Consider the following 13065-nt stretch of genomic DNA (forward strand, 5'->3'; position numbering starts at 1 on the left):
CTCGTATCTCTACGCCTTCCTTACCCTAAGCATGCATGGCTGGTGTTCTTTCTCCCTCGGGCAAGTAGGTACCCTGATCATCCTTTTGGGAAGTGTCCTGTCGTGCCCCACCCCCCCCGCCCCCGTCATGCCTACACTTCCTCCCTCCTGCTCTAATCACAGCTGCTTTTCCGGAGGAATCAGTCCTTTCAGAGCAGGGCAGTGGTTATTTCCTCCCCAAATACATTCTCACATTCTTATGCAAGGAAGAGGCTGATAGGGATCAGAGAATCAGTTCACCCACCACGTGCCCAAGTTCCCTTATCAGGGGAATCTGAACGCCAGGGGCAAGCAGCCTGGGGGAGTGGAGGGTGGTGGTGGTGGCTTGGAACTGGGGAGCAGTCACCAACTTCTTCTTCCCTTCCTTTCCACCCCCTAGACCACAGAAACCACTTAAAGCTCGTGCAAGCCTGCCCCTCCTGGGAGGGCCTGGGGTGTAAAGGTGGAAAGTTTGTGGGGCCTGGGCAGCTTGCATGCCACATACCACCTCAGCTCCATCCTTCGAGGGCCACCCGCTCTGGGAGGCCTGATCCAGGGATTAGGAACACCGTCCTTTGTGTCCTTCCTAAGAGGTCCATTCCTGGGGAGACCTCAACCCACCAGAGGGACTCAGGGAGGGGGCACAGTCCCCTCAGCCATTAAAAAAAAAGGACATCTCCAGCTCTATAAACATCTGTAGATCTCACAGTCACCACACCTCCCCTTTCCTGTTACAAAGGCCACTGTGGGTGGAGGGACCAGTGGGAGTTTGACCTCAGCTCCTGGCCCTGAACTTTCCATGTGACCCTGCCTGTAGCACTCATCTGTCAATTAACATTTGTGGTCATTTAGACTTGGACGTAGCAAGGAGGGTTGAAAAGCAGGAGCTCTGATTTTTGTAGCGGAAAGACGGGTAAGAATGTAGCCTACTATTAGGTCTCAATTACCACATTGTTAAAAAGGGGACAGTAATATCTGTCCAGACTTGTGTCTGTGAACATGCTTTGAGGCCAGAGCAGTCTGCACACAGGAGGGGTTCTTACGACCTTATTTGCCCCAGGGCATGCTTCTGTGGCTTTAGTTTAGCCTGGAAGTTCCTCCAGGGACATTGTGGTCCCCATGGGGGGGGGTGGGGAGGGGGAGGGTCACAGCTGTGGATACTGAGTGAACTGCTCCTGACTGGAGTGGACTTGAATTCTCACCTTGCGAGCCTCCTCTGAATGGCAGGTGAGGTAGGAGGTCTGGGTGGAGCCACAGTCCTAAAACTTCCCTGGAGTCAGGGCTGATCCTCAGGCAAGTTTACTTAGCCTCTCTGATCTATCTTCTCCATAAAATGGTAACAGTAGCCACCTTACTGAGTGGTTGCAATGATTAACTGGCATAACAATAAAGTACAGGACCTACTGGTACAAAGTACTGTGGTTAAAAAGCAATGTTTCGGTCCCTCCCTCCCTCTTTCCATTCTTACAATCTTCCTTTCTTCTCTTTGTCTGACTAATCTTCGTAATCTCTCTCCTGCTTTATTTTTCTCTAGAACATATTACCAGGTAACATTTCTACATTTTACTTATTCATTTTGTAAATCGTCTGATCCCCGTGTCTGTTTTGATCACTGCTGTATCCAATGCCCAGAACCTCCTGGCCTTCCCTAAGTATTTGTTGAAGGACTGCATGAATGAAGGGTAAATGGCCTCTACTTCTCTTTCCAGCTACTTTCAAATGGTCATCAAATCCAGTTACTCACCAAAGGTTGTTAGGGGAGGATTTGGGACTGAAGTAGGACAGTACTAGGGATAGAGCTGGACCTATGGGTGGACTTCACAGGCTGAAAAGATCGGAGAGCTATCATCCTGGGGAAGGAAGTGACCTGACCGGGAGGTGGCAGCTGGCACTTAGGGATATTATAGTGAGGTGATTAAGAACCCAGATTCTAAGGCCAGACTCTCTGGGTTTGAATCCTAGTTCTACCCCTCACTGGATGAGTAAAACCTAAGGTCACACTGGATAAAAATATATTAGCAATAGTACTTAACCCTCAATGGGGTTGTTGGCAAGTTGTTGGACCGGTTCCTTGCATGGCGATTATCTTGGCTCAGCTGTTAGCACTTAATATTATTTGATCAATGCTACCACCTAGTGGACATCTGGAGCAAGATTTCCCTGGCCTGCGGGGTTGAGGGTGGGGTGGGGAGAAACCTAATCAGGGGAGGGAGAAGGAACCGAGGGGTGCTCTGAATGCAAGTGCGTGCGTGCGTGTGTGTGTGTGTGTGTGTGTGTGTGTGTGTGTGTGTGATGCTAGCATTACACATGCTGAGGTTTATCTAGATCCAGCAGGCTTGGCCCTGGTTAGGGCCACCGGGCAAAATGAGAAAGGGGGGAGGGAGAAAGAAGTTGAGTTGGCACAGCGCCTCCCTTTCTCCCTCCCTCTCCCCCTCCCTTCTTTCCTCCTCCAAGCCTGGCCTGAGCCAAGAGGAACCAGCTCCAGGGAAGGTGGGGGAGAGAGAAGAAGGTCACTGCTGACGTCAGGGACATTCAGGTAGGAGGTAAACACAATGTGACCTACATTTATCCATTTCCCACATTCTGCCCCTACTCACTGGGGTAGCCTTTTCTGGGCACCCCTGAGAACAGCTCTCACAGTCCAGTGGGACCCCCTCCTCCCCCAGGACCTCAATCCCTGGGACATTATCTTGGTCTTTCATTACCCAAGCACTGTTCTAGCTCCTGGCTCCAGCTTTACCCCCAAGGATGGCACAGGTGTGGAAGGGACAGGCAAGAGAGAGGACACCTAAAGGCATAGTGTGCTAGTCTTACATCCACTGACTCACTCCCAAGACACGGAAATTTCATTTCTCTTCAGAACAGGTCGGGGGGTGGGTAGATGGGTGGGGTAGTGCTGCTTTCCCCTGTGCAGCCCCAAGGAACCCCCAGCGGAAGGTGGCTTATGCTGGTTTCAGTCACAGAGTTTTTTTCTGGAGTGACTCAGTGATTGCAGGGCCCCCTGAAGGGGTAGGGACCTTGTTGAACAGGGAACCTAGGACCTACTCAGGCCAGACCTACTGAACCAGTGTCAGGGTCTCTCAGGAATGGAGCCCAGGATTCTTTCTGCATGTTTATCAAGCTCATCCAGGATTTCTGATGTCTGGTTATTGTGATGCTCATCCAAGTTTGAGAACCACTGCTTAAGGTCTGCTCCAAATCAGACAACTGAATGAGCTTCCTCCATCCCGTGTATGCCCAGGGCAGAGGGAGGAGGGTAGGCTGCAGATCTGAGAGCGTAGGGTGCCAACAAGTGGGAGAGATACCGCTAGAGACAAACAGATATTTTATTAGCAAAAATAAATACATGCCGGGCAGATGGAAAGAACGAGGACCACAGACCCGGTGGAGACCTCCTGAGGAAGAGACGGTCTCTCAGGCTACAGGCTGAGATGGGCAGGCGCCAGGGAGGTTCCGGGACCTAGCCCACCACGCAGGGTGGGCAGCAGGGCAATCAGGGGCGTCTCACACTCCCCCAGCAGCACGTCCCTGCGGAAGCCTGCTCCCCTGTCCAGCACCTTGGCCCTCAGACTGTGGGCGGCCAGGTCAGGCGGGCCGAACCCGTCGAAGAAAAAGTCCTCATTAAAGATGGGGTCGAAGAAGAAGTCCTCATTGAAGATGGGGTTGGCGCTGCATTTGACCACGCGGCTCCGCTGGCCCCGAGCCTGGGCGCGCGGCTGCAGCCTCAGCACCACGCAGCAGCCGCCGCCGCCGCACCCGGGCAGGCCCTTGGCGCTCACCAGGCGCAGCCGCAGCCGCCCGGGCCAGGCCTGGTACTCGGCGGAGAGCCGCAGCTGCCCGCCCAGGGGCTCGAGGCGCAGCACGCTCTCCTTGGCCGGCCGCAGCTGGCGGCACAAGAAGTCGAGGTGGAAGAGCGGCGGCGTGGGCGGCCCCGCTCGGCGCGGCGCGTGCGGGCTGGTGTCGGCCGAGCTCGCCTCCTCCGGGGACAGCGAGCGCGGCCTGGGCGGCCGGGGCCGGCCGGGGCCGGCCGGGGCCTGGCCGCGGCGAGCCAAAGGGCGACGAGTCGGGTGACGAGGCCGTGTCGCTGTCCGGGGCCCGGCAGAGGCGCAGGTCCGGGGAGGAGACGTGCAGCCTGGACTGCGCGGGGAGCAGCCCCCCGGCGGGGGCGGGCGGGGGCGGGCGGGGGCGAGTGGAACAGGGACTCGCGCCGGCGCGTGTGCGGGCTCTCGGGCAGGAAGGCCCAGCCTTCGCGGCCCGCCAGGTGAGGCAGCGAACAGGCCGCGGGGAGGCCGCGGCCGCCCACGTCGCGCCCGCTGAGGGGCTCGGCGCTGCCTGGGTCGGGGAGCCGAGGCGGGATGAAGAACTGCGGAATGCGATCGGGGGTGAGGACGTTGGGGCAGGCTCGAGCCAGCGGGCACGGGGTGCGGCGCTTAGGAAACAGGCCGGAGGGCGCCCACCAGGCCCTGGGCTCCGCGGCCCCCAACCGGTAGCCAGCTTTCTCCAAGAGCCACATGCGGTAGGGTGGGGGTGGGGGGGCGCTGAAAGTCCGAGTTCCACGAGGCCGAAAGGGTCCAAACCCAGCGTCTCAGGTGGAGGCCTGGACAAGGAAAGAAGGAAAGCCCAAGGTGGGTGATGCTGCAAACGAGCACCGGGTGGTCTGCCGCCGTGCCCTTCTTTACGGGCCCACGGGGTGCACAAGCCCCTGTTTGAGCGGGGTGGGGGGAGGATGGGGAGCGACAAAGGGCGGCGAGGTCTGGGGGTCCGGGGAGAAATAGAGGGAGCCCAGGGCTAGACAGTCACATTTTCAGATCAGGCCTTGGACATCCGAGTACACAGGCTCTCCCATTGCTCCCGCTGGTACTGAAGATGTACACCCACTTCAGAGTTAGAAGGCCTAACACACCCACTAGAAGCCTAGACTCCTATTAGGAGAATAGAGTAACACCCTCATTAACAAAAGGTCTGTAGCCGCAGACACCGACCCGGGTTCGAAACCACCGCTCATATACACTCTCCGCTTGAAGAGACACCGCGGCCCTTGAAGGGTTCACGGCCTTCTCCCATGCGCATTCCAGAAGACTAAGGCTCTCCTCCAGTGTCTGATCTGGCGCCCCTTGGGACTACTCCCCTTTCCCCAGCACTCCATCCCCGCAGGCTGCACTCCCGGGCGGCACAGCAAGCTTCTCCAGGCTGAGCCATCCTTTGGCCCTAGCCACACCTGCCTCCTCTCGCGCCTCCCTCGCCTTCCCGAGTCGTTCCAGGCCAGAAGCAGACTCGCTGCACACTTGGCTGCTGCTGCCCTGCGAGCGAGCACCTAGGGCCGGTTCGAGACGCACCTCTCAGGAGCACAGAATCCCACCCCTCCTAAAGCCCTGACTGTTCCGCTCCCTGCGTCCCAGCCCTACCGCATCCCGAGTTCTGCAGCGCGGGCCCAGCCGTTGGGCCGCCCCTCCCACTCTCCACTCCCTTTCTCCCTAGGAAACCAGTGAGCACAAAGGCAGCATTGATCCTCTGCCACCCCCTGAGCTGACTCCGGGAGGCCCCAACGCCAGCGCGGGCTTACCGCACCCCCTCGCCGCACCTCAGGGAGCGCGATGTTCCGACTTTCTGCCTGGGAGTCTGAGCCCATGGCAGCAGGCTCGGTCAGGCGCCCAGAGTGCAGGCCTCACCGGTGGGCTGCCTCTGGGTCCTTGCCTCTGGCCAGGCGGCGTTCAGAGCCCGGGGGGAAGCAGCTTCCTCTCCATCTTGCTATCCCAGCCCAGTCCTGGGAGGAGCTGGCAGGGGCCTCCGTTGCCTACGTACAACCTCTTTTCCTGGATAAACACAGCTCTGTCTTTGCAGCCATCAGGCCAGCCTTCTTAACTCCTTCCTTCAGGTTGCTAGCAGCAAGCCAGCCCTGTGCCCTGGGGCCTTCTCTGCTGGGCCCCCGGCTGCTTGGGAGTTGGGGAGGGCTGCAGTGAAAAGGGAGACAGCCATTAATGGGCAGTGGCCTCCATCCCTTAATGCTACGCTGGCCCCACCCAGCCCTCCTAGGTGAAAGCCACAGCCACTGCGACACAAATGGTAACTTCTGCAAAGCCCTCCTTGCTGGAATCCTGCCTTGGCCCCCATTGTTCAGTTCTGGAGACATCCCAGTTGCTCCCAGACAGAGTGATTTGTAGTGACTGGTTCTCTCAATTACACTGGACCAGGGAAAAGGGACCAAGCTCGAAATTTCTGGACATAGAGACACTGAGGACAGAGCTGTTTCCATCAGTGAGTCAAGGTCAGGCTGTGTCCACCCGCCCCCCATCCTTGTCAGAAGTGTGTTAAACTGTAAACATGGAGGATGTCTCCCCCTTCCTTCCCCTCCTTGAAGGCAGATCCTAGGAGACACAGGCCACCACTGACAAGATGAGACCATCAGCTGTACTCCAGGCACACTCACTATCCTTCCTTCACTCCTTAGGATGTTTGCATAAGCTATTTCCTCTTCTAGGACCACTTCCCCTTCGCCCTTCAGATCTGGAGGCCCTCACTGACATGCTCCCATTGAAATTAGGGGGTTCTCTTGTCTACATTCACAGCATCCCATACTTTTCCTTTATGGTACTGTTCACAGTTTTGTTTTGTTTTGTTTTTTTCTGTGATTTATTTCTGTGATTATTTAATGTCCTCCTCCCTTAGCAGACTGTAAGCATCACAAAGACAGTGCTTAGAACAAGGCAGGTGCTCAAGCAGGATAGTTGAATGATATTAAGCAGAATTGTGTCTGAATTAGTTCATTTATCTCTTCATTGTGCTAGGTGCTGGGGAGACATAGAATGGGGAAGCAGACAGGCAATAACGACAGCAACAAGACAAATTGTGAAACTCAGGAAACAAGATGATTATTCTGACATCTGATACTTGAGGGTTTTGGGGGAGTAAATGTTTCTTTTATGGAGATCCCTGGTGGCACGCAGACCCTCCAATCCTGTGGCTGCTGACTCAGCTCAGCCCTAGTGTCATTTTTGGGGAGGGTGGTCTGTGTGGAGTGCTGCAGCCACGAACTCACAGCTGTGGCCTCAGTCAGGTGGGTTGGGGATCTGAGCTCTGGGACTTACTAGCTGTGTGACCTCTGGCCTGTAACTTAATCTCTCTGGGGTTCACCTTTCCCATCTGAAAAATAGAGAGAAAATACCTAACTCTCAGAGTCGGCATGAAGATTAAATAAGATCACACATGCGCATCAGTTAGGCTGACTTCTGCTAAAAGTACATGAAAAGAGAAACCCCACTTCAATCTGACTTGACAATAAGGACATTTTTGTCTTCTATGATAAGCAGTCCAGAGGAAGGGTAGGATTTAAGGAAGTTTGATTCTGTGGCTTCATTCATTCATTCATTCATCCATAGTTATTGACTACCTACTATGTGCCAGGCACTGTATACTGCACTCTGGGGATATAGCAGTGAGAAAACAGAGAAATCTTCTGGCTAGATGGAGTTTATACTTTAGTGGGGGAAGAAAGACCATAGACAGAAATAACTGAGTAAAAACTACAGTTTATTAGATGGAAATCACTGTTGGGGAAAAACTTAAATTAGGGGAGGATCATAGAGGGTGTCAGGAGAGCATGCAATTTTAAATAGTGTGGTCAAAGATGGCCACCTTGAGAATGTAACATTTCAATAGTGATATGAAGGAAGGAGGAAGGATATCTGAGGGAAAAGCATTCTAGGCAGGAGCAATGGAAATGCAAAGGCCCTGAGGCAGAAGTATGCCTGGAGTGTTCAAGGAGGTCAAGAGGCCAGTGTAGCTGGAACAGAAGGAGTGATGGGGAAGTGAGGTCAGAGAGAGCGGGTCCAGACTCTTTGGGGGCTTGTAGCATTTGTAACAATTTAAGCTTCTCCTTGTGGTGAGCTGAGGAATGATATGACTTGACTTATGCATTAAAAGGGTTGCTCTGGTGGCTGCGTTGAGAATAGAATAAAAGGGGTAAGGCCATAAGTAGGGAACTCAGATAGGAGAATATTGAAATAATCTTGGCACAAGATGATTGGGGCATGGATCTGTGTTGTGGTAGTCAGTTTCTGGATATATTCTGTAGATAGAGTCAGTAGGATTTCCTGATGGATCCATCCCCACTTAAGAGAAAGAATTATCCAAGGTTCTTGGCCTAAACAACTGGAAGAATGGAGTTGCTGTTTACTGAGAGGGGGAAATATCAGGAGCTCAGTTTTAGATCTATTAAACAAGGAGATGTCTGTTAGACATCTAAACGGAGATGTTGAGTAAGCAGTTGGATATACGAATCCGGAGCTCAGAGGAGAGGCCCAGATTGGAAGTATAAATGTGGGCACCAAGAGAAATGTAGATGGAATTTAAAGTCACAAGATTTGATGAACTGAAGGTAGAAAAGAAAAAGGATCCAAAGACCGAGTCCTGGGTGCCCAACAGTTAGAGTGGGAGAGGAGGAGGAACCAGCTGTGCCAGATGCTGTGGGAAGGTCCGATAAAATAAGGACTGAGAGTTGACCATTGGATTTAGCCCTGCAGAGTCATTAGTGACTTTGACAAGACCAGTTTCAATGGAGTGGTGAAGGGAAAACCCTGATTGGAGTGGACTTGAGAAAGAATAGAAGGAAGAGAGCAAAGACAGCTCTCTGGAAGAGTTTGCTAAAGGAGTAGGGAGAAGTGGGGCAGTGGCCAGAGAGGGAGTAGAATCAAGAGAAAAAATTTTAAATGACAGAAATATGGTATGTTTGCTGCTGGGAAAAATCAAATAGAAAAGGACAACTGATAATGCAGAAGAGAGAAAGGAGAATATTTGGAGCAATATTGCCAAGTAGATGAGAAGAAATAGGTGTCATGCATAAGAAATAGAGCCAAGGGTGGTCCCCTGCCTGCTGTGTGAACAGTTCACCCACAGTTACTGGAGGGGAAGTAGAATAAATTGGTGGAGGTAGTAGGTGGAGAGATGTGGTAGTGGGAGCTTGCTCTTTCTGAATGCTTCTAATTTCTCAGTGAAACAGAAAGCAAGGTCTTTAGCTGAGAGTGATGATGGGGGAGGAGGTGGTGCTAGGCACTTGAGTAGAGAGGCCCAGGAATGAAACAGTCGCCTAGGAAAGCAGGAGAGTGAATGATCTAGGAAACTGCAGGATGACTGCTGGGCAGTATCACTAGGATGACTGCAGGGCAGTATTATGGGCCCACTTTAGGATAGCGATCTAGACTTTAAAGTGAGGCCGGACAGCAAGGTTGTGTGGGTTTTCTCCAGCTGTGTTCAACTGTGCAGTGCACTGGGGAAAAATAGGCAGAGATTTGGATTTAGCCAGGATTATGCTCAATCTTTGACAGTTCATTTTCCTCCTTTCTCTTGCCTTCCATTTCCTTCTCTTGGTGGATATTAAATTAAGGATGCATACAAGGGTGTACAGCAGTGGGATTGAAAACTGACTGCAGATAATCCACAACCTGGCTGTATTAGTTGGGGTCTCGTGAGGAAAACAGCAGTTGCTAGATGGTTCAACAGAGGGAGTTTGACACAGGGAATTTGTTACCAAGGTGGTGGAAGAACAAAAAAGGCAAATAGGAAGGTGAGGGCTGTCTAGCAGAATCTGTAACCATGGAGACACAGCCACTACTTGAGTTGCCTCCCAAAACAGAGAAGGGAAGAAATACCCTTACATCTCCTTACTTCCCACCTTCCAGTGTTCCACCAGAGCCTTCCAAAGCCAGATGACAAGGGAGACTGGGAAATGTAGATTATAGGCACTAGCCCTCTGCAGTCTAACACAGAGTAGGGGAAGGGTAGGGATCTGAGAGCAATCAAGCAAATGACTGACACACTGGGTAGCCAAACAATAAGACATCAGACCAGGAACTTGGAGATCACCTCATCTACTCTTTCATTTTTATAGAGCAGGAAACAGACCCAAATGAAATGATGGCCAAACAGTAGCAGAGTTGCGACTAGAACCCAGATCTTCTATCTGAAACAGCACGGTTCTTTCTTGTACCCCAGGGGTCTTCATAATTGAGCAGAGCTTCTCCCTTGAATGAGGACCCAGGGTGTGGCCTCCTCACCTCTTCCAGCACCATTGCTGCCACTCAAGAACTATATAGGTGGGCTTCCCTGGTGGCACAGTGGTTAAGAATCTGCCTGCCAATGCAGGGGCCACGGGTTTTAGCCCTGGTCTGGGAAGATCCCACATGCCGCAGAGCAACTAAGCCCGAGCGTCACAACTACTGAGCCTGCGCTCTACAGCCCGCAAGCCACAACTACTGAGCCCACGTGCCACAACTACTGAAGCCCGCGCGCCTAGAGTCCGTGCTCCCAAACAAGAGAAGCCACCGCAGTGAGAAGTCCGCTCACTGAAACAAAGAGTAGCGCCCGCTCGCTGCAACTAGAGAAAGCCCGCGCGCAGCAATGAAGACCCAATGCAGCCAAAAATAAATAAATAAATAAATAAATAAATAAAATTTATTTAAAAAAAAAAGAAAAGGAAAAAGAACTATGTAGGTGACCCAGGGCCTTGACCTCCTTTTTCTCGCCAGTGCCATTGTAGAGGGACACTTAGAGGACTGGGCAGTACAGAGTGCTTTCCTGGGTTCAAGCCAGATGAAGAGACACAGAGGGGACAGACCTTTCCTCCAGGTCAGCAGACAACTGCTACAAGACTCCTTGGGCTTTTAGGCTAAATTGTCCTGTGTCCTTGAGCGGTGGCCTCAGGCAGCATGAGTTGGCCACCAATGCTCACTGTAGGTGCTAGCAGGTGATAGGGTTGGTCATATACTGTGTCTTGCATCTCTGGCTCCTCACCCAGGACCCGTGATAAATGACCTAACTCTGTGGTCTTAGTTTCAGGAAGACCTTAGGGGCCCCTTCTTTAAGAGCTGGTATGAATTATTGATGTCCCTTGCCTTCTGGAACTGGTTGGTCTTACAATTGCCTTATTCACTCTGGTTTCTCTTGGCATTTGATTCAGACATTTGGAGAACACATATCCTTCAAGTGGAATAAACTGATTCAAGCAGAATAACCTGCCACATTTGCCTGGATGGCCTGTTGGATTCCACCCCATCTACCTACGTAGTAGCTGTAATTCCAATGAATGCACTACACATGGAATTGGTTTTTAAAGTGTGGAGGCAGAAACTCTCCTTGTTTCTGCCTAGAAAGCTGCAATACTTGGCCTCCTGGGAGAAGAGAGGCATCTGTCAAAGCCCTCGACACTAGAGAAGTATTCCAGCAGCTGATGACCTCATTCCCCTTACCAAGATCCCTGCCTGCCCACTTGGCCTTCTCCAGTCAAGGCTGACACTCCCAGCGTGGCTGTGGGGCCTTGCCTGAGAGCCTCCTATCTCTGTAGATTTCCAGCTTTTGCCTGTTTCTGTTAGAAGCTGGCCCCAGTAGAGAAGTGACAGGGTGCATCCAACCTCTGCCATCCTCAACACATGACTTCCAAAGTCATCCTGGGTGTTGACATCCAGTTTCCAGATGAGAGAAGAGAGAAGCAAGCTGTACTTGAGTTTCCAAGTACCACTGTTTTGGTTTCCTTCGTTTACCTGACTGCATAGGAAGGATAGAATATATTTCCCTTCTTCTCTTGGAAGAGTTTAAATGAAGATTAGGTCCTTTTTGACCATGAATAAAGGACAATATGTTTTTGGTATACACTGATTTAGACTCTGGGCTTAATAGGTTATCAAAGGCAACTGTGAAAGCACAGGAGAAAGAGTGTTTATGTGAGTATATGGGGGAGGGCATAGTTGGCTGCCACAGGATTTCTTGTTATGGCCTCTAGTAAGTCTCCCGGTTTTGGAGGGCACTGGATCAAGTGCCTTCAAATCCACGTCCACCAATCTTTTGCTCATTATTCAAGACTGCTGGCTTAGGAAGTGTGTGGTCTAGTTACTAGAAAGAGAACCTGATCCACCCACCTCTCCACCACTGCTGAATTTGTGTCCAACTCTCTGACCCTGTTCCATGCCACAAAAACTTCCTTCTTTCTGATCCCCTGAATCCCCAGCCCTAGTCCCAGGTCCTGGAATCTTAGCTGAGGCCTGAACTTGAATTCTTCACTTGTCAGGATGAGGGTTTGGACACAGACCCATCCATCCTCTGTCTATCCTCCTTTCAAACTGAGGCAGTGGCTGCTAGCTACTTACCAAACCTATTTCTCTTTCTTCTACAACATGTAGTTAGATCATATTTTCCAGCCAACCTCCCTTGCAGTTTGGTGGAGTCTTGTGACTGAGGAAACACTTTGAAGTTTGGCCCCCTAAACCTCCCTTGTTATTCTCTCTTCTGGCAACTGGATGTCAACACCCAGGATGACTTTGGAAATCATGTGTTGAATCATGCTTGTCAGTCAGGTTCCTGAATGACTGCTAGACACCAAAAATTGGACTTTGTGTGAGTGAGACGTACAGTCTATTTAAGATACAGGTTAGATTATGGAGATGTAAAGGTTTATCTGTTTCAGCATTTGGCATTACCATACCTAATAATAAAATCCTTTATGACATGTCACTTGGAACTCTCATTCTTTGGTAAAACTCCTCTAATCTTTCACCTCTTCCTGGACATCCCCTCCACCTACTGGGCTTGATGGAATCCTGCCTATCCCTGTGGAAGTGGCTCAGTTTCCCACCCCTCTCCTCTGCAGGCCCAGAGGAGGTACAGTCTTCTCCTGGGTGGCCATTGCCTCCTCCAGTCCATTGTTCTTCCCCCTCACATCAAACCTTTCCTCCTTAGAAATGTGCACCAGCCATGTTGCTCTTTTCCCTCCTTTACCACTGTTCTCACCTGACTCGTCCGCCATTGCCCTTGGGTCTTGCCAGCTGGTTCACACCTTCCTTTCACTCCAGCTTGGTGCCACTCCAGATACCTGCTTTTCACCAGCAGCTGGGCCTTCAGCATGCCTCAGCCCACATGTACTTGTTCAGTTTGTTTTCCTGACCCCCACTGTGACTTATCCAAGTAATTGCCCTTCCTCCGGACCTCTTTCCCCACTGATGGCCTTGCCTCCTATTTCACTGAGGAAGTCGAGGTGCTCTGGCATAGATCCCGGCAACTTTC

The 13065-nt window shown here is 51.8% G+C and overlaps 1 protein-coding gene across 1 annotated transcript; it reads right to left on the reverse strand.

Moving 5' to 3' along the window:
- Positions 1-3437: 3437 nt before the first annotated feature.
- C2CD4D (C2 calcium dependent domain containing 4D) lies at positions 3438-4531 on the reverse strand (the record flags this gene model as incomplete). Its single annotated transcript, XM_079728518.1, is given in 3 exon segments — positions 3438-4019; positions 4021-4194; positions 4196-4531. Coding segments are annotated over 3 exon segments (1092 nt in total).
- Between the last annotated feature and the right edge of the window lie 8534 nt (positions 4532-13065).

This window comes from Hyperoodon ampullatus (assembly GCF_949752795.1).
Source record: "Hyperoodon ampullatus genome assembly, chromosome: 2".
NCBI lineage: Eukaryota > Metazoa > Chordata > Mammalia > Artiodactyla > Ziphiidae > Hyperoodon > Hyperoodon ampullatus.